This window comes from Elephas maximus, chromosome 8, assembly GCF_024166365.1.
Source record: "Elephas maximus indicus isolate mEleMax1 chromosome 8, mEleMax1 primary haplotype, whole genome shotgun sequence".
Lineage (NCBI taxonomy): Eukaryota > Metazoa > Chordata > Mammalia > Proboscidea > Elephantidae > Elephas > Elephas maximus.
This window is the reverse complement of record NC_064826.1, coordinates 63,311,536-63,338,145: the sequence shown is the minus strand read 5'-3', so window position 1 is coordinate 63,338,145 and position 26,610 is coordinate 63,311,536. Positions and strand designations below refer to the sequence as shown.

Sequence of the window (26,610 nt, the reverse complement as noted above, 5' to 3'; positions counted from 1 at the left end):
CAGTTGCTTTTTAAAAAAATCACACTTTAAACTACAAAGTATGAAAAATTTAATTATCTGAAAACAACTGAGCTACTAAACTACAAAAAAAAAAAAAAAAACTTAAGAAAACACATTTTTCCAAAAACTAAGATTACTTCAAAGCACAAAGATCTTTGATTTAGAAAAAAATTTCTTCATTTTATACTAGAATCTAACCCAAGCACGTCAACTATTCAGTGGTCCCTTTCCTAAAATCGGAGCCCTGGTGGCGTCGAGTCGATTCTGACTCATAGCAAGTCTACAGGACAGAGTACAATGGCCCCCACAGAGTTTCCAGGGAGCACCTGGTGGATCTGAACTGCGGACCTTTTGGTTAACAGCCATAGCTCTTAACTGCTACACCACCAGGGTTTCAGAGTTTGCCGATACCCAAAAAGTCTGCAGTTCGAATCCACCAACTACTCCTTGGAAACCCTATGGAGTAGTTCTACTCTGTCCTACAGGGTAGCTGTGAGTTGGAATTGACTCCATGGCAACAGGGTTCTCCCCCTCCGCCAAAATTAAGAGGAAAAAAAAATTAAGAAAATACAAATAAATGAAATAAAAACAAATATAACACTCAGTAAGAAAGCAATTTCTTTAGGAAATCATATATATGGTAGTACACTAAAGGCAAAAATGTAATCACAAAATATACGGATATTTTCAGATTAAGACTTTCTACTCAAGCAAAACAATGATTGTGAGGATGGCACAGGACTGGGCAGTGTTTCGTTCTGTTGTAGGCAGGGTCGCTATGAGTTGAAACCAACCTGACAACAACTAGCATTTAAAATCAAATATAATTGCCAATGGAATTACAGACATTTAATTAAATGACAGACTCGTACCAAAGAAAAACAAACGTGATTAAATATACAAAGAATACAAAGATAACAGAAAATTTGAAAACTGAATTTCTAAAACAACTTTGATATGAAGGTTTCTACTGCTTTAGTGAGAAATAATTTAAAAAGAAAACCAAACCTGCCATATTCGTGTAAGCCCATGTTCTAATTTCTTTTTCACGTAGCCACGATCAAAATTAGTTTCTTCAGTACCTATCACATTGCTTCCTTCTGAAAATAAAAGATATATTTTTAGATTTATTCAAAAATGCTTTTGTTTTCCAAATAATTTCAATTTGGACTCTCATATATCGTGAGCCTATGCAAGACAAAGAAAATAAGTTCAGTATTTACACAATAATACATAGTTTATCTTTTCTGAAGAAAAGGGAATAATTAGTTTCACTAGCATTATATGAAACAAATATTAAGTTAAATCTATACTAAAATGGCATTTGTCTTTAGACAGAAGCCACCTGATGACTAAGTACAATAAAGTCTGTTCAAAATTCTATGTGTTCTAATACAATGTTGGCTTTAGTAGCTTCAAATTATGTATCCGATGTAGTCTGTGAATCAAAGTTGGTTTCTATAGCTTTCTAAAGTGAGTATGTTACCAAAATCTACAAATAACTTCCAAAGAAAGCAGATGGAAAAGGTGATTTTTCTCAAAAGGAAAAATATAAAGTAATGCTGACTTAGCACAACAAATAATGTGTGAGAAAGAGGCATGAAGCCTTTTCTGCTGCTTATTGCAAATGCTCTTCTGTAATTTTTGTTTTGTTTTTCCTCTTCTACTCCTGTGGTGTCAAAGAAGGTTTCGAAAACAGAGGAAGGTACACTAACCCTAAAAAAAAAAAAAAAAAACCCTAGAAAAACTAAAACTTATATTCATACAAAACTTGTACATGAATGTTCATAACACTTTCATTTGTAATAGCCAAAAACTGGAAACAACCCAAAAGTCCTTCAATGTGTAAAAGGTTAAACAAAGTATACTACATCCACACCACAGAACACAACCCAGCAATAAAAAGAAGTGAACTACCGATAACACAAAACTTGGGTGGATCTCAGGGCATTATGATGAGTGAAAAAAGTCAACCCTGAAAGGTTACATGCACAGTACGACTCCAGTTATATAACATTCTCAAAGTGATACGATTATAGTGATGGATCAGTGGTTGTGAGGAATTAGGGCTGGAAGAAGTGTGTGACTATTAAGGAGTAACACAAGAGAATTGTTTGCAATGCTCGAACAGTCCTGTGTCCTAAATGTTACATGAATCTATACATGCAATAAACTTTCATAGAACTACACACACACGCACACACACAAACACACACACACGCGCGCACACACATGTAGAAACTGGTAAAACCCAAATAAGGTCTGTATTTGAGTTCATAACATTATACTAGTGTCAGTTTCTTGATTTTGATCATATTCAGTGGTTATGTGAGATGTGACATAAAGAGTACATGCAAACTACTGCTTTTGCAGCTTCTTGTGCATCTTAGAACTCTTTCAAAATAAAAGCATTAAATTGAAAACAAACAAAAAACCAGGCAGAGATAATTTTTCCCTTTCATAACAAACAGAAAAGCTATATACAGCTTAACAGGACATTCTGAAGATAAGCTAACCTGAAAAGAAAGGCTTAGGCCTTTAAGATAACATAAACAGGATTCAATAAAGGAAAAGATAAGCATTAGTAGTATGAGAGCTATACTTGAGTCAAGTGTTCCTTTGTTTTGTTTTTCACCCTACTGGTGGCATAGTGGTTAAGTGGTATGGCTGCTAACCAAAAGGTCGGCAGTTCGAATCCACCAGGCACTACTTGGAAACTCTACGGGGCAGTTCTACTCTGTCCTATAGGGTCACTATGAGTTGGAATCGACTCGACAGGCAATGGGTTTGGTTTGGTTTTTGGTTTCAAGGAATAAACTGAGGTTTATAAAGATAACATCTTCAAGTTTCACTTTTGGTAAATGGCAGTCAAAACTTCAAGTTAGGCCTCTCTGATTGCAAAGCCCCTACTCCCTGAATTACAAAGGACAATAGCAGTAGAAGGGTGGGAGCATAGGGGTAGGACAAAAAGCTGGCCTGGAATCCTGGCTCAGTACCTATCACTTCTCTCCATTTTCTCCCATCTACTTCCCAAAAATATCCTAAAAGGATGAAAATCCTTTCATAGAATTCTCCACTATTAATTTTTTGCTATCTACGTTTATGAGCTTCTTATGAATCAAAACAAAGATTAAACTTAGGTCTTCTATACTATCAAAATTTGCTATTTCATCAAACAATAATATCTGGGTGTTCCCTCCACTCGCCCAACCACAGAAACCAAGTACTTCAGAATTGATAATTAAAAGGCTTGACTAAATAATTACAATAAATTGTACCTGATAAAAAAAGTGCAGTGTCATTTATTTTTGCCCAGATTAAACAATATGCTAATAAAATCATTTATTATGAAAGTATTTTACTAATTAACCCTAGCTATTTTTTATTATTGTTCAAGGATATCACTTGAGATAGATATTATATAAATGAAGCAACTTACATACAATGTCTAGTTAACACAGTAATTTCTCAGAGTTGTCCATTATTATTTAGCTGACACATTTAAATTTGCATTTTCCACTGAAAGATTAATATTTTAAAACACCATCATTTTTTATGAAATTTTAAGTCTTACTGTATATTTAGGAAGAAAAATACCAATATAACTATTAATTCTTAAGATTTAGTTTTATTAATAAAACTTGAAAATTAGCAAACTAATTTTTTATTATTGAACACTTAGCATTAGCTTTATAGTAAACTTGGACAGAGCACTGTTTTATCTAGTTTATAACTAAATACCTTTAAAATAAATAGAACAGTCCTTTCCCAATAATTTAGTCCTAAGGCCAACAGGAATGCACCCCTGAGAACTGGTATCATCTTTTACTTAGAAAAGTCCTTTGGTCCAATTAATCCCCAAAGGTAATGGGGCCTTTATAGCATGTGAATCACTCTCTTCTGTGAACATTTAACCTATGGTCACTACCGTCCATGAAATCCGTCAGTCATGCTTGCCCCTTTTTTTTCTCCTCACTCAAGGGATGTGGCATATGTATATTTCAATTTTTAAAATAATTTCCTACCAGAAGTTGAAGTAGTATCCTCATTGTCATGCTTTTCATGCCATTCCATAGTTCTGTAATAGCTAAGCATAACTTCCCACAATGCTTTGCAGAGGTCAGCAAGGCATGGAATATAGCTGTCTGGTGTGACATGCTAAATAAAATGAGAAAAGCCAACTTTCAAATTATTACATTTAAGACTTAAAATCAATCAAAATGAAATACAGTAGGTTCTCAGTATTTGCGGGTTCCATATTTGAAAATCTTTCTATCAGCTTAAAATATTCTGATGCTTTCACGGCCATTCACAGATGTGCAGAGAAGTAGAAAAATTCCCAGTTGAGGTAGAACAAAGCTGGTTCCCTAATTCAGTATTCCCAGGAGCTTTATAGAACATAACTACACAAATAACGAGAATTCACTGTATTATATTATTACTTGAATTCATTACAGATTAGAGATAATTAAGGAAATGTCTTTCAGTGACGTATCTAAAGAGGAAACGCAATATTAAGAATCTTTTTTTCAAGTAATTCCCATTTCAACATTGTTTTTTAGTATTTATTAGGAATATCAGTCCATATTCTGTAAATCAAATTCACAAAACTAAGAAGTCAACAAAAATTAGTGAATAGCAAGTGTTCTCACAAACAGCAGTGTAAACTTCCCATATTTTAAAATTTTTTTATGTATTTTTTTGTTATTGAGACTATACACAGCAAAACGTACACCAATTCAACAGTTTCTATGTGTACAATTCAGTGACACTAATTACATTTTTGAGACATGCAACCATTCTCATCCTCCTTTTCTGAGTTGTTCCTCCTCCATTAACATAAACTCACTGTCCCCTAAGGTTTCGACCTCAGCTTTTGAGTTGCTGTTGTCAATTTAATCCCATATCATAGCTCTTAAAACAGCATAATGCTCAAGGCAGACATCTTTTACTAATGAAGCTAAGCTATTGCCCAAACATAATTTTTCAAAAATATGCTTCTAAGCATGCAAGCAGAACTTACCATCACTCTTCGACCCAAGTCACACCTTGCAAAAAAGCAGGTCGGTTTTACAATGCAATTATTACTCCATTTATGCAAATTAAGTAAACACCTTTGACAATGTCTAAATTCCTTAAATCATTTGAAGATAGACGTTTATATCTTACAATAACATTCTAAAATAATGTTTTACATAAACATAGCTATGAAACAATATGCAGTCCCAAATCTTCTCCCCGACGGATAAGCATCTCCTCTATTCTTTGAAAAAACCACCAGTTTGTCACTTCCCCTTTTCTCAGCAGGTAGAGTGATGCCTCTCTTAATTTTGCATGCTGCCCATTTGTTCAAGATGTAGCATTTGCCCCACACTTTCGGATTTGCTAGCATGTCTTCAGTTTATGATCGATCCACCACAACTAATCATGCCATTACAATATGGAGGCTAAAACTCTTGTGTAAGCCCTTTGAGATAAACAGCTGGTAGAAACAGCTGGTAGAAATAAGCTACTGCAAATATAGCCATGGTGTGGCTGATGCTCAGGACATTAACCAAAAACCAAACCAAACTCAGAGCTGTCAAGTCGATTTCGACTCACAGCAACCCTATAGGACAGAGTAGAACTGCCCATAGAGTTTCCAAGGAGTGCCTGGTGGATTTGAACTGCCGACCCTTTGGTTAGCAGCCGTAGCACTTAACCACTATGCCACCAGGGTTTCCATACAGTTGGTAAAAGTACTCTTTCTTTCAAAAAGCTTTTTCTCCCCATAATGACCTCTCCCTTTAATCTCATTATTAAAACATTCATCTAGTAACTAGTAAAAACAATAATTTGTATGATTTACTACCCTCTCATGTAAGCATGTCAAATATCTGAAACTAAACTAGGTGAAAAATAAAGTGGTTAAGCCTTGAATTCAGACTTCCCAAGTGGGGTTTATACCAAGAAAACTGAAATAATTCACTCCTACTAAATTTATTAATATAATTCACCAGCTTACTAGGTTTAAGAAGAAAAACCAAATGATTATCTATGAGACACATAAAACTCTGACAGATTCAACACCCACTCCTAATAAAAACTCATGAGAAAATAACAAAAGACGGATATTTTCTTAATATGAGGAAACTCTAAAGCATGCCCACTATGGTCAAGAGCAAGGCAAGGACGATCTCTAACTCCCCTACTATTTACCAATGTTCTAGAGGTATTAGCCAATGCAATTAGCCAAGAGAAAACAATTTGATGCAAAATAATAGGAAAGGAAGAAATAAAACTAGTTCTATCTGCAAATGACACAATAGTGTTATTGTCATTAGGTTGCAACTCACAGCAACTCTACGTACAACAGAACGAAACACTGCCCAGTACTGCACCATCCTCACAACTGTTATGCTTAAGCTCATTGTTACAGGCACTGTGTCAATCCATCTTGTTGAGGGTGTTCCTCTTTTTTGCTGACCCTCTACCAAGCAAGATGTCCTTCTCCAGGGACTGGTCCCTCCTGATAACATGTCAAAAGTATGAGAAACATACTTGCCATCCTTGCTTCTACGGACCGTTCTGGCTGTACTTCTTCCAAGACAGATTTATTTGTTCGTTCTTTTGGCAGTCCGTGGTATATTCAATGTTCTTCACCAACGCCATAATTCAAAGGCATCAATTCTTCTTCGGTCTTTCTTATTCATTATGCAGCTTTCGAATGCAAATGAGGCAACAGATAACACCATGGATTAGGTCAGGCACACCTTAGTCCTTAAAGTGGCTTCTTTGTTTTTCAGCACTTTAGAGACTTCTTGCAGGTTTGCCCAATGCAATGCATCATTTGATTTCTTAAATGCTGCTTCCGTGAGCACTGATGTACATCCAAGTAAAATGAAATCCTTGATAACTTCAATATTTTCTCCATTTATCATGATGTCACTTACTGGTACAGTTGTGAGGGTTTTTGTTTTCCTTATGTTGAGGTATTATCCATACTGAAGGTTTTGGTCTTGATCTTCATCAGTAAGTGCTTCAAGTCCCCTTCACTTTCAGCAAGCAAGGTTGTCTCATCTGCCTACTGTAGGTTGTTAATGAGTCTTCCTCCAATCCTGATATCCCATTCTTCTTCACACAGTCGAGCTTCTGGGATTATCTGCTCAACATACAGACTGAATAAGCGTAGTGAAAGGAGATAACCCTGACGCACACCTTTCTTGACTTTAAACCATGCAGGAAACCCTGATGACGTAGTGGTTAAGTGCTTCGGCTACCAACTAAAAGGTCAGCAGTTCAAATCCACCAGGTGTCCTTGGAAACACTATGGGGCAGTTCCACCCTGTCCTATAGGGTCGCTATTAGTCAGAATCGACTTGATGGCAGTGGGTTTGTTTGTTTGTTTGGTTATCCCCTTGTTCTGTTCCAAAGACTGCCTCTTGATCTATGTACAGGTTCCTCATGAGCACAATTAAGTGTCCTGAATCCCATTCTTTGCAATGTTATCCATAATTTGTTATGATCCACACAGTCCAATGCCTTTGAATAGTCAATAAAACTCAGGTAAACATCTCTCTGGTATTCTCTGCTTTCAGAGAGAAACAATCTGACACCAGCAATGATATCCCTGGTTTCATGCTCTCTTCTGAATCCAGCTTGAATTTCTGGCCGTTCCCTGTCAATATACTGCTACAGCTGCTTTTGAATGAACTTTAGCAAAATTTTACTTGCCTGTGATAGTAATGATATTGTTTGATAATTTCTGCAATTTGGTTGGATCACCTTTCTTTGGAACCGGCATACATACAGATCTCTACCAGTTGATTGGCTAGGTAGCTGTCTTCCAAACTTCTTGGCACAAATAACTGAGTACTTCCAACGCTGCATCAGTCTGTTTAAACAAATCACTTGGTATTCTATCAATCCCTGGAGCCTTGTTTTTCAACAATTCCTTCCGTGCAGCTTGGACCTCTTCCTTCGGTGCCATTGGTTCCTGATCATATGCTACCTCCTGAAATAACTGAATGTCGACAAATTCTTTTTGGTATGATGACACTGTGTATTCCTTCCATCTTCTTTTTATGCTTCTTGTGTCATTTAACATTTTCCCCATAAAATCCTTCAATATTGCAATTTGAGGCTTGAATTTTTTCTTCAGTTCCCTCAGCTTGAGAAATGCCAAGCATGTCCTTCCCTTTTAGTTTTCTATCTCTAGGTCTTTGCACATGTTGTTATAATACTTTACTCTGCCTTTTTGAGCAGCCTTTTGAAATCTTCCGTTCAGCTCTTTTACTTCATCATTGCTTCCTTTTGCTTTAGCTACTCGATGTTCAAGAACAACTTTCAGAGTCTCTTCTGACATCCATTTTGGTCTTTTCTTTCTCTCCTGTCTTTTTAATGACCTCTTGCTTTCTTCGTATGACGTTTTGGTGTCACTCCACAACTCATCTGGTCTTCAGTCATTAACGTTCAACATGTCATATCTATTCTTGAGAAAGTCTCTAAATTCAGGTGGGATATACTTAAGGTCGTACTTCGGCTTTCATGGACTTGTTCTAATTTTCTTCAGCTTCAACTTCAACTTACATATGAGTAATTGATAGTTTGTTCCCCAGTCAGACCCTGGTGATGATGATATTGAGTTTTTCCATCATCTCTTTCCACAGATGTAGTTGATTTGATTCCTGTATGTTCCATCTGGTGAGGTCTACGTGTATAGGAGCTGTTCATGTTGGAGAAAAAAGGTATTTGCAATGAAGAGGTCATTGGTCTTGCAAAACTCTTATCACGTGATCTCCAGCATCACTTCCATCACCAAGGCTGTACTTTCCAACTATGGATTCCTCTTCTTCGTTTCCAACTTTTGCATTCCAATCACCAGTAATCATTAATGCATCCTAATTGCATGTTCAATTAGACTGCAGAAGTTGGTAAAAATCTTCATTTTCTTCATCTTTGGGCTTAGTGGTTGGTGTGTAAATTTGACTAATAGTTATATTAACTGGTTTTCTTGTAGGCGTATGGATCTCATTCTGTCACTGACAGAGTAGTACTTCAGATAGATCTTGAAATGTTCCTTTTGATGATTAATGTAATGCCATTCCTCTTCAAGTTGTCATTCCTGGCATAGTAGACCATTAGGACGGTCTGATTCAGAATGGTCAACATTAGTCCATTTCAGCTCACAAAGGTGTGGGATATCAATCTTTATGCATTCGATTTCATTTTTGACGATTTCCAATTTTCCTAGATTCATCCTTCATACATTCCACATTCAGATTACTAATGAATGTTTGCTGATTCTTCTCATTTTGAGTCATGCCACTTCAGCAAACGAAGGCCCCAAAAGCTTGACTCTATCCACATCATTAAAGTCGACTCTACTTTGAGGAGGCAGCTATTCCCCAGTCATATTTTGAGTGCCTCCCAACCTGGGGGGCTCATCTTCCAGCACTGTATCAGACTATGTTTCGCTGCTATTCATAAGGTTTTCACTGGATAACTGTTTTCAGAAGCAGGCTGTCGGGTTCTTCCTAGTCTTTGTCTGGAAGCTCAGCTGAACCTGTCTGCCATGGGTGACCCTGCAGGTATTTGAATAACAGTAGCACAGCTTCCAGCATCACAACACGCAAGCCCTCACAGTAGGACAAACTGACAGACACGAAGGGGAATCGTGGCTTACAGGGATCAATATAAAATATCTTTGCATATTTATAATTTGGGGTAATTTTTTATGTTTACTTTTATAATCGCCACCTTTACTATAAAAGTCTTGATTTTTTTTCCTTTGGTTTATTTTTACTACAGCCAGCATTGTTGTTGTTAGGTGCCACTGAGTCAGTTCCGACTCATAACAACCCTAGGTACAACGGAACGAAACACTGCCCAGTCCTGTGCCATCCTCACAATCATTGCTATGCTTGAGCCCACTGTTGTAGCCACTATGTCAATTAATCTCATTAAAGGTCTTCCTTTTTTTCACTGACTCTTGACTTTACCAAGCATAATGTCCTTCTCCAGTGACTGATCCAGCCAGCATTACGCTTAATATATTCTCTGATATCATACACACAGACACACACAGATACCTATAATGAAAACTGATACTGATGCACAGGGTCAGGAAAAGGCTAAAAAAAAGCAGAGGGCAAAGAAAAGCAAAAATCACTAAAAGTTCTGGGCTACAACTCAGCCAGCAATCATTCACCCGAATAAAGGTTCTCTTCCACAAGTCAGCTTTTCTTTCATAAACTCAACTTCATATAAATTTATATTTATATTATGCAAATAAATTTAATCTTAATTATAATGCAACATTTTTTTCAGCAGATAAGAGGAAGGCAGTATTTGTCTTATTTTTTCCTAAAGAAAAATTAGGACTATACAAATAATTGTGTTATAGTCCACCAAGTAATTTCTATTACACTTGTCACAGTTTAACAAACCAGAAAATTAAATCTTAGAACTACTACCTTCTATTCTCGACCCCACCACTGTCCTGCTACATTATTTGACTATTTATTTGAGGAAAAGGAGGTTCTTGATTATGCTACCTCATAGGGATTTGCTGAAGTTTAATGGTTTTGAGGGAGACAGACACACACAGAACATATTTGTGAAATTTTTTTTTTAAATAAGCTGAAATTATGTAGGAAGTTATAACAAGCTCTTTTCTTTCTAAATAACTCACAGATCTAGTTAGCCAACTGTGTATACCTGTCTCCCAAAAGAGAAGACTTAATAATAGTATAAATAAGAACGATATAAAAACTCAGATTTTATTATCTTCAAATATGTTCATATATACAAACTCAGTATATGTATAACAATATACTAAGCACCACCAATAACAAGATGAAACTTCCCTAAGTTTATCTCTAAACTAGAAATGAATGTAGAAATCCATTTACTAAAATACATTTAGAGTACGGAGAAAAGGCAAGGTGGGTAAATAAAAAACAATATTTTTATTAGATTTAAGACCAGATGCGTTCATCTTTGTGCTTAAAGACTATGCTAGCAATAAGTAAAAGAACCATTTCACTTTAGAATTGGACTCTGAAAACCATATTCTGCTATATACTATACAGACAACTGGTGGCGTCACTTCTCATGGTGAAGAATGCTTCTCATGCTTTTAACACCTTATAACTAAATCATCAGCAACTTGTGTTCTCTCATTACTTTATAAAAATCAACTCCAAATTTCAAACAGGGAATCTTATTACACAGAGATAGGTGAACCATAACTAAAGAGATTCAAAGAAACCAACAAATAAATAACTGAATAAGAAATCTAAAAATAAAAAGGCAAGGCCAAGAAGAGATCCGGAGTTTCTGAATTAACATCCCATATAACTTTCACTTAGGTATCACTTCTTCACACCTGCACAATATAATGGAAAGAAGCCTAGACAAGGAACTGAAAGCCTCAGGTCCCAGCTGGCACCATTTCCAGGCATATGTCCTTAGATAATAAACCACTCTGAATCTCAGTTCCACCTTGAGAAAAACACTGATACCCGGGCCTGCCTACCCCATTACTGATTTAATGAATTCACTGATTACTGAATACCTAACATTACAGCCTACTTCAACTCCTAGGTAGGGGCCTCCTTCAGCACAGGTGGCACAAACAGTCAAGCACTTGAATATAAGGGAAAAGTTGGCGGATGGAACCCACCCAAAGGCATCTCGGAAGAAAGGCCTGGAGATCTGCTTCACCAAGAGTATAGAGGCAGAAGAATGCTATATTGCAATTCCAGGCCTATGTAATCCATATGTCAATGAGAAGCTTGAATCAATTTAGAAAACATTCAGAGAGAAAATACTTAGAAAAAACTAACTTGTCAAAACATTTTTTTTTTTTAAAAAGTTAAGAACCGATAAAAAAAATAACAACAGATAGGAACTAGAAATTTAATTACTGAATAGTCTCCATGTTCCAGAGCTACTTTGCCACTGATATTCTTTGACTGAAAGCTACTGGTATCAATTTATTCCATGAAGGTTTTGAGGTGAAGGGAAAAGATACGTAGCCTTTCAGAAATAGCTCAAAATATTTCAGAAAAGAAGGGAAATTTTAATGAACCTCGAATTAAAAACAAACAAACAAAAAATCCATAACCTCTGTACAGACAACATACATGTCTAATAACTTTGGTGATCATAAAAGGTAACAAATATCTTAGGGAGTGAATTTGGAAAAGATTCACAAATCTGGACGTTATAATCCAAAAGTTCAATGTACCTTTTCCACCATGTTTCACACTTCAAAACATTAAAATAGGCTCCTGTGCACCTACTGCAATTTTGATTAAAGCTTATACAAAATCCACAAAACTGACTTTCCATGAATAACTATCAATCATCTCACAGCTCAGAGTAACACTTGCCACCTTCCAGGTCAACTATTAACCATCTCAAGCAACCTACCTGGCATCAAAACAAAAATGGTGAAATTAGCTTATTAAAGTAACATCTCAGTCTTGATTATAAATAAAAAGTTTAATAAGAATCTAGAGGTCATTTTCAAAGAAGAGTGCGAATCCAGAAATGAACATAAGCAGCCTTTCTCAATCTGAAGCATACAGTGGAAGGATGTCATCTTTTGAAAGCTGTTTAAATTCAAAGTTAGAAGTAGATATTAAAAAAGGGACGATGCTAGATTTAGTCTCTTAATTCTCATTATATAACTTATTTTCATACCCAACAGAAATCTCTGTTATCAAATCCCTACAAAAATTTCAGGATGATGATTTTTATATTAAAATGTCAAAACAAAAGTTCTTAGGACTATCCTTAAAAGTACTATTTTGTCCTTGTTTCACAAGTACATTTAGCATTCTAATTGCATCCTGTCAAACATAAAGGGAACAAAAGTTTTGGCATTCTCACAGAGTTCCAAATCTCCCATCCCTCCACTGATAGATGGATTTCAAAAAACACCAAAGGGTCATCAACATCCTTAGATGAATGCTCTTAGCACTGGGAGCCTACATCACCAGAAGCTGCTGGGAAGACTGCTGTGTGTCTGGAGGCCCCTGGAAATGTCCTGCAGGTGAAAGCAGCAGGAGACCCAGGTAACTAAAAATATCTTTGGAAGGCTGAACTCTGGACCAAATAAATATCTGGGCCAAGTGGCTCCAAAATCTCTCCAATCTCTAACTACTTCCATAAATACCAAGCTGTACAAAAGGTGAATATCATAAGCACCTTCTAACCATCAGAAACCAGAGAGGTGGCACTGCGCAGTACGTGGAGCACTGAACTGGATGGTGGATGTTCGGGGTCCAGCTTTGTGATTTACTAGGTCATTCCTCATGCGTATCATTTTATGTCTCTGGACCGCAAAGGATAACGCAAATAAACTAGAGTGTCTCTGAAGCATAAAGAACTATGACTTTGCAGAGATAAAAACATGCATATGTTTGTTGCAAAACTTTCCTTGTACCAGGCCAGGTTTGTGAATGATTTAAAAACACAAATATCTCATGAAGAAAAAACAGTCACTCTCATCTACCAAGGATGGTACCATTAATACTAAATATATATTACATGTTGGCATAAAGGCACAGGTAAATGATCCCAACTTGGAACTAAGTAACTAAAAAAAGTAACTAGTATCCCCTAAATTGTGAAAATAGACAGAAGGTGCTCCTTTAGTACCATTCTCAGGCTATTCTAATTGCTGTTAAACTGCATTAATCAGCTTACCACTACAACACAAGCAAAGTATAAGTAATCAGAATATATAATTGTCTTTCAAAGTTTCAAGTGATAAAATGCTGCTGGCCCCTTCTGCTGTCTGAGATCATCAAAAAAAAAAAAAAAAAAGCAGTACTTAAATATAAAACACTATCGACATAACAATATGATTCCTTGGCAGGTTTTAAGAATGGCTTTCAATCAATAAATCATTTTTGGTTCAGCTGGTAGCTGTGTGCTACACTTTAAAAATGGATTAGTTCTTTAACTTTTACTGCTGACCTCCCTGCTCCATGCACACACACATGAATAATAAAAATAAATCACCCAGCAGTCTAAATTATCTTGGTAGTTTCAAGGGTTCTTAGAACTAGGCAACAGAGAGACCTCACCATACGTGAGCCAGTGTCAGGGCACAGAAAACGCCTCCACTTCCAGTCGAGGCAGGGAAGGCTGCTTACTCAGAAAGTATAGTCCAAAGCTTGCGATCCACAGGCACTCATTAGTCCCTGAGTGCATCTAAAAACAACCAAAACACCAAACTAAAAACCAGTTCAACCAAGGCAAACAACCTACTGTTCTTTCACCTGGTCTGTGCTCTCTATTCCCATGATACTGCTCTAAATATTTCCTCTACAGCTCTGGGCCATCCACATACATTCTGCTTGTTGAAATCCTTCAAGACCCAACTCAAAAGATGCAGCCTCCTCATAAAAATGAGATACAGTTATGCCTTCCTTAGAAATCTTTAAGAACTGTGTTGACCACTTGGACACTTTATGCTGCTTGAATTGCTCTTACTCTACCTCTGATCACAATTAATGTGCCCTTACCAGGTTATAATACAACCACAACCAGGTTACGAACTCTTTAAAGACTTATTCGTCCTTGCTGAGCTGAACCCATTACCTGATTAACAAAAGCTGAGTAATGACAAGGAAACTGGTTTAAACTTCGCAAATTGGAGTGCTTTAAATCTTGATTCATTTTATTTTTGGGGGCATTTTTTCCTAAAAACTTAATTAACAATTAAATATGTAATGATTTTTTAATAATCAGATTTATTCCTATAGAAAAATATGAGAATGTCCCTGCTTCTCTCATCTATCAACCTCTGAGAACATACCACCAGGGACCCATTATGAGTCACCAACATTGTTCTGGAAGCAGCACCTAGAACTGTACATACAGGTCCCAAATGTGAGTATCTTGTCTCTGGGCTTATTCTTTAAATCCAAACTTATTAAGTCTTGGTAAATATCATGATGTTGTGTGTGTATACTGTGTATACATACTGAATATGTGTGTGGGTAAATGTGTATGCATATATATTTATATGGTAGTGGGTGTGTATATACACATGTATGGCACATGTAAACATACACACATATATACATGATGACAGATACACACGTATACATATACATGACATACATACCTGCATGTTGTTTGTGTTTATGGTGAAGCAGGCATTCTGACCCTCGGATGACTAATAACAGCCATTAATAACATAACACACTAATCTCTATAATTTGCGAGTCACCAAAATGTAAACCAGAAAGAGTGATTTCTTGTTCCTGTAACTAGCAAAACAAGAAAAGAACCCATTGCCATCAAGTCGATTCTGACTCATAGTGACCCTACAAGACAGAATAGAACTGCCCCACTTTCCAAGGCTATGAATCTTTAGGGAAGCAGACTGCCACATCTTTCTCCTGAAGAGCAGCTGGTGGGCTCAAACCAGCGACCTTTCAGTTAGCAACTGAGCATTTAACCACTGTGTCACCAGGGCTCTTTAACTAGCAAAAGGGGAGCTTAAAAACACTTAAAATTTCAGAGAGCTACACTGAAAATGATGAAGCGTCTAATCACAGCCCCGAGACAGGTGCTACTGCTTTGGTTATCCTTGCCACACAACCTCAGTGTCCCAGCCCATTCTTTCTGGCTATACCAAGAATGCAAGGCCCTGGCTGCTGTTTACCCTGGGCCATTTCTCAGGGTTTTATTTGCAGTAAGCAGCCTTGATGAGGTAATGTCTCCCCCCAGACAAAAATGCAGGCTTGCTTCCAATTACTATAAAAACATGAATCCCCCAAGCTCAGTGCCCTCCTGTAATGCAATTCACTGTATGCGCATATTCACTTAGGCCTCCCAGTTTGTCCCTATGGGCCTTAGAGGGTGTGGAGGAACTGTGGCAAACAGGAAGCTCTTGGCTACTGCTTTTTCCCTGACCAACAAAGTCTTTTCAGTTTCTCAGCCAGGAATCTTGGATTTTCTACCAGCATCCATGAGACAGTAACACAGCTTGTTAGCTTGTAAGTAGGGTAAGATTTCAGACCCTTGACAATCCTGAGAGTAAGAAGTAAGGAAAAAGGAAGGGCTGGATAAACTTTCCTTACCTATTCTTTATTAGTAGGCTTTAATCTTAAAAATTACCACAACGTAATTTTTATTTCACCTTAAATATTTAGAAATCAATACATAAATATATATAAGAAAATTAGCTACACATTATAAATACATGCTAAGTATGTATTACTTAGCTGACAGCTCAGTTCTTAAAAAAAAAAACAAGCCGTCTAAAAATGACCTGCACACTCATAATAATGTTCCTCTAACTAAAAAAATTTCTCTCTTCAACCAAATATTCGCCTATCCAACCAAATCAATCAAATTAACCTCAGCAATCAATGAAATGTCTCAGTTTAACTGCTTTCACATCCCAAATATGCATGACTGATAAACAACATAAATTATTCTTAATATGCTACCTTCTGGTATCTGAAAATTAAGCTCTTAAATAAAAAATAATCACCATTCCTGTGTTCACAGAAAGAGATAGAAGCAGACACTGCTGATAAGGAGTGTAAATTGAAACCACTTTCTAGAGGAAATTTTGGAACTATGAACCAAAAGCCTTTAAAGTAAACCCTTTGACACTGTAATCTCATTTCTTGTGATTTATCCTAAAGGAATAATTAAAAATGTGCATAAAGATTTAAGATTATTTACTACACTGTTGCTCATAATGACAAAAGCTAAGAATAACATAAATATTCAAGAATAGGAAACTGGTTAATTAATCCACAGGATTCTTTTACAGGAAATATTGGCAAGCCATTAAAGGTTATGTGGGTAGCATATTTACTGAAATGGAAAACCATTATAACAAGTGTGAAAAAGTTATAAAATAATGCATACAGCATAATCCTACATTTAAAGGCTTTTTTCTTATATGTAAACTAAAAGAGCCAGCTTTACATGACCCGCTAATATAAAATTTTTATTTTCTTCTTTTTATCTGTCATTTCCTACAGTTAACACATACCACTTGTATAATTTAAAAATACATTTTTAAGAGTAAGCATCAAATTAATGACACAATTATTGTTCAATGTAGGCAACTAGTTATATAAATAATCCATATTTTGTCTCACTCTGTAAAGACTGAGAGTGGCATAAAGACATCAACAAAGGACGAGATTAAGTCAGAAAACAGAAAAAGGATAGAAAACAAAAAAAAACGTTGCCATCAAGTCGATTCTGACTCACAGCAAATCTATAGGACAGAGTAGAACTGGCGCCACAGTGTTTCCAAGGAGCAGCTGATGGATTCGAACTGCCATCCTTTTGGTCTCAGCCACTGCACTATCAGGGCACCGAAAAAGAACGGAGAGGCAGTTAATTTTATAGTAAAAACCAAAACGTAACAGTGGAAAGGACGTCAACTTAAAATGCATCACACTCTTTACCTCATTAACCAACTCCTCTGAATCCATTCTTTTCAGCATAAACAGCTACCATATCTAATTCTTTTAACTCCTTTCCTCAAAAGAAATTCCTCTTAAGCTGCTCCGAACATTTGCTACTATTCTCAACACTTCAAATCAAAATGACTTCAACTAATTTTTAGCACAGCTTGAATATAAACCAAAAATGTATAACTCTGTTGGATAATAATATATGTTTACTGTTGCATGTCTCCGTGTGTGTATGTATTCTTTTACTAAGCTCTAAAAAAAAGAAAAAAATCATTTTTTTTCTTAATTTAATCATGTCTACCTGACCTAGTATAACACACATATGGATAATTTTATAACGTAACAGAAATTTCTTGAGGTAATTTTAACAAGCATTTAGTCAAGATAAAATCAGGAAGGATAAGTTATTTGATAATTTAAATATACACACCAATTTCATAGGCTACTTTCGTAGTCAGCTTTTTAAAAAATGAAAGAAATGTAGAAGAAAAATTTTTGTTCATAAGAATTTATAAGCTAGGTAAAATGTTTAGCTTTGTATTATGTAAGTGAACACAGGACATTCTCAAGAAGCATGAGCATAAGTATGTCAAGACACACACACACACACACAGAGCCCAGATATAACCAAAGAAAGAGGACTGAAAGACAAAAGCCTAATTTGTTAAATTATTAAAAATTATTTCCTGCTTTAACAGAAAAATCACTAACCTGTAAAAAATTGCTTCACCATTTAAATCAAATGGCAGCAATAATAATAGAATCAAAAAATAAAATTGATTATTTGGGTATCTAAATTAGAAACCCTGGTTATGTGACGGTTAAGCACTCAGCTGCTAATGGAATGGTCAGTGGTTCAAACCCACCTGCCACTCTGCAAGGGAAAATTACCTGGCAATCTGCTCCTGTAAAGATTATGGCCTAGGAAACCCTATGGAGCAGTTCTACTCTGTCATATAGGGTTGCTGTGAGTAGGAACTGATGGCACCCAAACACAATTTAAACATATATACTATCAACCTAGGAAAACAGATGAATAAGGAAATAAAGAATACATTTCAAAATCATTAAAACTTACCCAATGATGGCTGTACTTAAAATTGAATAATTTAAAAATGATTATGCAACTGTATCGCATTTAAAATTAATAATCACAAAGGCTGAGAAACAGACCTTATGACTTACGAAATGATTAAAACGACATTCCTTAGCTATCTTAACAATTGTCATTACTAACTTAATGACATTCCTTAGCCATGTTATCCATTGTCATTAATAACTTAATCTTTAATATACCATACATAATCACTACCTTCCTGGAGTATTTGCTCTAGCTCAAGTAAGAATATTTCTCCAGTTCCCACTGGGCAAATAACCTACACTTTTTGCACATAAACACATTAAAGAATGAAGATTAGCTAAATTTCACACTAATTTCCAGACATAGTTACAATAGAGAATGACTATTTAAGCTCAAAGCCATTCAATGATTTACCAGTATCAACTGGGCTAAAATGCTGAACAGATATTGATATTTAGATACCTACTTTCTAGGACTATGTTACAACTTCCATAGTTGATACTACAGAAAGCTCAAGAATGTCTCCCTAGTTAGAGATATACAGCATTCTTAGAATAAAGAGACCAGGGCCAATAACGACCACCATACTGTCAAATCAGGTGGTCCATTTTGTAATAGCAGATTCTGGAACATTTAACATAGGTTTACACTCCCTTCTTCTTGGAACACTGTCTGCTGTGATACCATGATCTCCTGGTTTTTGACTGGACCTTCTCAGGCTCTTCCACTGGTCTCTTCTCCCTTGCCCAATACCTGAATGTCACAGGGCTCAGGACTCTTGTGTTTTTTATTTTTTTTTTTTTGTCTACACCTTTTCCCCAAATGATCTTATCCAGTATTATTTTAAATACAAATAGATGCTGATGAATCCCAAATCTATAAATCCAGCTCTGATCTCGCTAGGTCCTTTTATCCAACTGTCTGCTCAACAAGTTCACTTGAATGTTTAAAAGGCACCTGAACACATTCGAAACAAAAGTTACGAGGTGGGGCCAAGATGGCAGAATAGACAAACGCTTCCGGCGAGCCCTCTTACAACAAAGACCTGAAAACACAAGTGAAACAAGTATATTTACGACAAGCTAGGAGCCCTAAACATCAAACACAAGTTTAGAAAACGAAGTGAGGGGAAGGGGGAGGAAGAAACGATTCAGAAGTAGAGAGGAGTTACCGGACCTGAATCGCCGGGAGCCATCTGGCACCATTCCCAGGAATGGCTGCAGTGGGCTGATACTAGCATTCCGCCTCAGTTTCCTCAGGAAGAAGCACCCAGCTGCACAGCCTACTCACACCTCAGGAACTAGGGAAGAACAGCACTCTCAGCAAAAGCTATGTACTTGGCGTATATTTTACTTAAGCGGGCTTCAGCGGCTGTTGATCTCCCTGGGCCTGAGATAGGCCCTGTTGAGTGCCTACAGCCATCCTCCAGGCCCTGGAAAAGGAATAAATTCGCAACTGGGGGAAAAGACAATTTGCCAGCTCTACTAACTGGGGAAGTTCAGGACAGAAGCAGCTCCTGTCCAGGCATAAACAGTCTGTGGACTTTGAGTACCTTTCCCCTCTGCATGGACCTGTGTGGGCCTATTTCAGGAGAAAAGGCCCTTGTTGGCAGACTACAACTGTTTCACCTGTGTGGTGGAGAGGGGGGTATTTGATGTTTAACACCACTTTGCCTATTAAACAGGGTCCTCACCTACCCATATCAGGGGCCTAAGGACTGGTGGCTCCACTCAGGTCACCCAGCCACCCGTGACAGGGGTCCAAGGATAACTGGAACGCTCCAGTCCTTACAACCAAAAACGCTGGGTGCCCATTGTACGTCGGCAGAACCCACACACCTGTACCCTCAAGAGAACAGGGACATGCTTTCCTCACAGACACTTAGGGAACGATTCTCAACCCCCTGCCTTGTTCAGAGTGCAACCCCCTGCTGAAACCAGATACCGGTACCTACACCAATCACCCCTGCCCCTCTAAGACTGTAGGACAGAGCCTGTACCACACACTTGATGATCAGCTACCTGGACACCTGGGCTGAATCCACACAAGAAAAGTGAATGGACTCCTAGACTGATATACCTGATAACAGCTCTAGCCAGCTGGGGACAGGATGTCAGAGCTCCAAAGGAGAAAATAATCAAGCTAGCTCACTCAAGTAACCCATCTGGGCATATCAAAACAAAACAAAGCAAGAAGCTAGGATACAGTAAGCAAACATAAAATAAACTAATACAATACCTTATAGATGGCTCGGAGACAAGTGTCAATATCAAGTCACGTAAAGAAACAGACCACGATCGCCTCAACAAGCTCTCAAAACAAAGAATCAAGGGATCTTCTAGATGAGAGTACCTCCCTGGAATTACCAGAGGCAGAATACAAAAGATTAATATACAGAACCCTTTAAGACATCAGGAAGGAAATCAGGCAATACACAGAACAAGCCAAGGAACACACAGATAAAGCAACTGAAGAAATTAAAAAGGTTATTCAGGAACATAATGAAAAATTTAATAAGCTGGAAAAATCCATTGACAGACAGCAATCAGAAATTCAGAAGATTAACAATAAAATTACAGAATTAGACAACTCAATATAAAGTCAAAAGAGGAGAATTAAGCAAGTGGAAGGCAGAATTTGTGAGCATGAAGATAAAGCACTTGGCACCAATATATTTCAGGAAAAATCAGATAAAAGAATTTTAAAAAATGAAGAAAACTTAAGAATCATGTGGAACTCTATCAAGAGAAATAGCCTATGAGTGATTGGAGTATCAGAGCAGGGAGGGATGACAGAAAATAAGGAGAGAATTATCAAAGATTTTTTGGCAGAAAACTTCTCTGATATTGTGAAAGATGAGAAGATAGCTATCCAAGATGCTCACTGAACTCCGCATAAGGTAGATGTTAAAAGAAAGTCACCAAGACATATTATAATCAAACCTGCCAAAACCAAGGATAAAGAGAGAATCTTAAGAGCAGCTAGGGAGAAACAAAAGTCACCTACAAAGGACAGCCAATATGAATAAGCTCAGACTACTCTGCAGAAACCATGCAGGCAAGAAGGTAATGGGGATGACATATAAAAAATTGAAGGAAAAAAACTGCCAACCAAGAATCATATATCCAGCAAAACTGTCTCTCAAATATGAAGGTGAAATTAGGACATTTCCAGATAAACAGAACTTAACGGAAATTGTAAAAAACAAAACGAAAACTACAAGAAATACTAAAGGGAGTTCTTTGGTCAGAAAATCAATAATATCAGGTATCAACCCAAGACTAAAACACTAGGCAGAGCAATCAGATGTCAACCCAGACAGGGAAATCACAAAAATAAATCAAGATTAAAAAATGCTCGAAACAGGGACACAGCTATGTTGTTATGTGAAAACGACAACATTAAAACAATAAACAGGGACTAAGAAATGTAGTCATAGATCTTTCGTACGGACAGGAAGGCAAGGCGATACAAAGAAATAAAAGTTAGGTTTAAATTTAGAAAAATAGGGGTAAATAATAAAGTAACCACAAAGGAGACAAACTATCCTACACATCAAAATAAAATACAACAAAAAAACAGGCTCGGCAGAAACAAAACCAACAATAATGAATATGAGGAAAAGACAATATATAAAGATTATCTACTCAGCACAAAAAAATTAAAAGGGAAAAAAGGTCAACAACACACAAAAAAGGACATCAAAATGACAGCATTAAATTCATACCTATCCATAATTACGCTGAATATAAACGGACTAAATGCACCAATAAAGAGACAGAGAGTGGCAGAATGGATTAAAAAACAACATCTGTCTATATCCTGCCTACAAGAGACACACCTTAGAGACACAAACAAACGAAAACTCAAAGGATGGACAAAATATATATAAAGCAAACGACAATCAAAAAAGAGCAGGAGTGGCAATATTAATTTCTGACAAAATAGACTTTAAAGTTAAATCCACCATAAAGGATAAGGAAGGACACTATATAACAATTAAAGGGACAATATACCAGGAGGATATTACCATATTAAATATTATTGTACCCATAAATAAAACAAATTCTATCAGCACTGAAAAGTGAGACAGCTCCACAATAATAGTAGGAGACTTCAACACACCACTTTCTTCCAGAAAGAAGCTCAGTAAAGACACGGATGATCTAAATGCCACAATCAACCAACTTGACCTCATAGACATATACAGAACACACCACCCAACAGCAACCAAGTATACTTTCTTTTCTAGTGCACATGGAACATTCTCTAGAATAGACCACATACTAGGTCATCAAGCAAGCTTTAGCAGAATCTAAAACACTGAAATATTACAAAGCATCTTCTCTGACCATAATGCCATAAAAGTGGAAATCAATAACAGAAAAAGCAGGGAAAAGAAAACACTTGGCAACTGAACATACCCTGCTCAAAAAAGGCTAGATCATAGAATACATTAAGGATGGAATAAAGATATTCAGAGAATCCAATGAGAATGAAAACACTTCCTATCAGAACCATTGAGACACAGCAAAAGTAGTCCTCAGAAGTCAATTTATATCAGTAAATGCACACATACAAAAAGAAGGGACAAAATTAAAGAATTATCCCTACAACTTGAACAAATAGAAAGAGGGCAACAAAAGAAACTCTCAGGCACCAGCACCAGAAGAAAACAAATAATAAAAATTAGAGCTGAACTAAATGAAATAGAAAACAGAAAAACAATTGAAAGAATTAACAAGACTAAAAGCTAGTTCTTTGAAAACAATCAACAAAATTGATAAAACACTGGCCAAACTGACAAAAGAAAAACACGAGGAAGGAAATAACCCAAAGAAGAAATAAGATGGGCGATACTCTAACAAATTCGAAAACCTAGAAGAAATGGATGAATTCCTAGTAACACACTACCTACCTAAACTAATACAAACAGAGGTAGAACAATTAAATAAACCCACAACAAAAGAAGAGATTGAAAAGGTAATCAAAAAGCTCCCACCTAAAAAAAAAAGCCCTGGCCCAGATGGCTTCACTCCAGAGTTCTTCCGAACTTTCAGAGAAGAGTTAACACCACTACTACGAAAGGTATTTCAGAGCATAGAAAAGGACGGAATACTCCCAAACTCATTCTATGATGCCAGCATACCCCTGATACCAAAACCAGATGCAAAAATCCTCAACAAAATTCTAGCCAATAGAATTCAACAACATATCAAAAAAATAATTCATCACGACCAAGTGGTATTCATACCAGGTATGCAGGGATGGTTCAACACTAGAAAAACAATGAATATAATCCATCATATAAATAAAACAAAAGATGAGAATCACATGATTTTATCAATTGATGCAGGAAAGCAATCTGACAAAAAAACTCTCAGCAAAACAGGAATAGAAGGAGAATTCCTCAACATAAAAAACGGCATTTATACAAAGCCAATAGCCAACATCATCCTAAATGGAAAGAGCCTGAAAGGCATTCCCCTTGAGATCGGGAGCCAGACGAGGATGCCCTTTACCATCACTCTTACTGAACACTGTGTTGGAGGTGCTGGCCAGAGTAATGAGGCTAGATAAAGAAATTAAGGGCATCCAGACTGGCAAGGAAGAAGTAAAAGTGTCCCTATCTGTAGATGACATGATCTTATACACAGAAAACCCTAAGGAATCCTCCAGAAAACTACTGAAACTAATAGAAGAGTTCAGCAGAGTATCAGGTTACAAGATAAACATACGAAAATCAGTTGGATTCCTCTATACCAACAAAAAGAACATCAAAGAGGAAATCACCAAATCAATACCATTTACAGTAGCCCCCAAGAAGATAAAATACTTAGGAATAAATCTTTCCTGAGACTGTAAAAGACTTATACAAAGAAAACTACAAAACACTTCTGCAAGAAACAAAAAGAGGCCTACATAAGTGGAAAAATATACCTTGCTCATGGATAGGAAGACTTAACATTATAGAAATGTCTATTCTATCAAAAGCGATCTATATATTTAATGCAATTCCAGTCCAAATTCCAACGACATTCTTTAATGAGATGGAGAAACCACCAACTTCATATGGAAGGGAAACAGGCCCCAGATAAGTAAAGCATTACTGAAAAAGAAGAACAAAGTGGGAGACCTCAATCTACCTGATTTTAGAACCTATTATACCACCACAGTAGTCAAAACAGCCTAGTACCGGTACAACGACAGATACACAGACCAATGGAAAAGAACTGAAAATCCAGATATAAATCCATCCACATATGAGCAGTTGATATTTGACAAAGACTCCAAAACAGTTAAAGGGGGAAAAGACAGTCTTTTTAACAAATGGTGCTGGCATAACTGGATATCCACCTGTAAAACAATGAAACAAGACCCATACCTCACACTGTGCACAAAAATGAAGTCAAAATGGGTCAAAGACCTAAATATAAAATCTAAAACTATAAAGATCATGGAAGAAAAAATAGGGACAATGTTAGGGGCCCTAATACATGGCATAAACAGTATACAAAACATTACTAACAATGCAGAAGAAAAACTAGATAACTGGGAGCTCCTAAAAATCAAACACCTATGCTCATCCGAAGACTTCACCAAAAGAGTAAAAATATCACCTATAGACTGGGAAAAAGTTTTTAGCTATGACATTTCCAATCAGCGCCTGATTTCTAAAATCTACATGATACTGCAAAAACTCAACTACAAAAAGACAAATAACCAAATTAAAAAATGGGCTAAAGGTATGAACAGAAACTTCACTAAAAAAGACATTCAGGTAGCTAACAGTTACATGAGGAAGTGCTCACAATCATTAGCCATCAGATAAACGCAAATCAAAACTACAAAGAGATTCCACCTCATTCCATCAAGGCTGGCATTAATCCAAAAACACAAAATAATAAATGTTGGAAAGGTTGTGGAGAGACTGGAACACTTACACAGTGCTGGTGGGAATGTAAAATGGTACAACCACTTTGGAAACTGATTTGGCGCTTCCTTAAAAAGCTAGAAATAGAACTACCATACAATCCAGCAATACCACTCCTTGGACTATATCCCAGAGAAATAAGAGCCTTTACACAAACAGATACCTGTGCACCCACGTTCACTGCAGCACTGTTTACAATAGCAAAAAGAAGGAAGCAACCAAGGTGCCCATCGACAGATGAATGGATAAATAAATAATGGTATATTCACACAATGGAATACTCCACATCGATAAAGAACAGTGATGAATCTGTGAAACATTTCATAACATGGGGGAATCTGGAAGGCATTATGCTGAGTAAAATTAGTCAGCTGCAAAAGGACAAATATTGTGTAGGACCACTATCATAACAGCTCGAAAAGTAATTTAAACAGAGAAGAAATATTCTTTGATGGTTACAAGACAGGAGAGGGAGGCAGAGGGGTATTCACTAATTAGATAGCAGATAAGAACTACTTTAGGTGAAGGGAAAGACAGTACACAATACAGGGGAGGTCAGCACAACTGGACTAAACCAAAAGCAAAGAAGTTTCCTGAATAAACTGAATGCTTCAAAGGTCAGCATAGCAGGGGCAGGAGTTTGGGGACCATGGTTTCAGGGACATCTAAGTCAATTGGCATAATAAAATCTATTAAGATAACATTCTGCATCCCACTTCGGAGAGCGGCGTCTGGGGTTTTAAACACTAGCAAGTGGCCATCTAAGATGCATCTGTTGGTCTTAACCCACCTGGAGCAAAGGAGAATGAAGAACACCAAAGACATACGGTAATTAGGAGCCCAAGAGACGAAAAGGCTACATAAGCCAGAGACTACATCAGCCTGAGACCAGAAGAACTAGATGGTGCCCAGCTACAACCAATGACTGCCCTGACAGGGAACACAACAGAGAGCCCCTGAGGGAGCAGAAGAATGGTGGGATGCAGACCCCAAATTTCTGTAAAAAGACCAGACTTAATGGTCTGGCTGAGACTAGAAGGACCCTGGTGGTCATAGCCCCCAGACCTTCTGTTAGCCCAGGACAGGAACCATTCCTAAAGCCAACTCTTCAGACAGGGATTGGACTGGACAATGGGATAGAAAAA

The 26,610-nt window shown here is 36.9% G+C and overlaps 1 protein-coding gene across 9 annotated transcripts in view; it reads right to left on the bottom strand.

Annotated features, from left to right (window-relative positions):
• VPS50 (VPS50 subunit of EARP/GARPII complex) overlaps nt 1-26,610 on the bottom strand; it is a 137,900-nt gene that overhangs the window by 61,948 nt on the left and 49,342 nt on the right. For 4 of the 9 annotated variants that reach the window (XR_007518518.1, XR_007518519.1, XM_049894751.1 and 1 more), the window contains exons 13-14: nt 4,026-4,158; nt 1,009-1,100 (exon numbers count right to left, since the gene is read on the bottom strand). Coding sequence is in view for 7 of the 9 variants with exons in the window: in XM_049894751.1 (XP_049750708.1) it covers nt 1,009-1,100; nt 4,026-4,158 (225 nt within the window). In the remaining 2 variants the exon portion in view is untranslated. The other 5 variants (XM_049894750.1, XM_049894752.1, XM_049894755.1 and 2 more) reach the window with 5 other exon arrangements.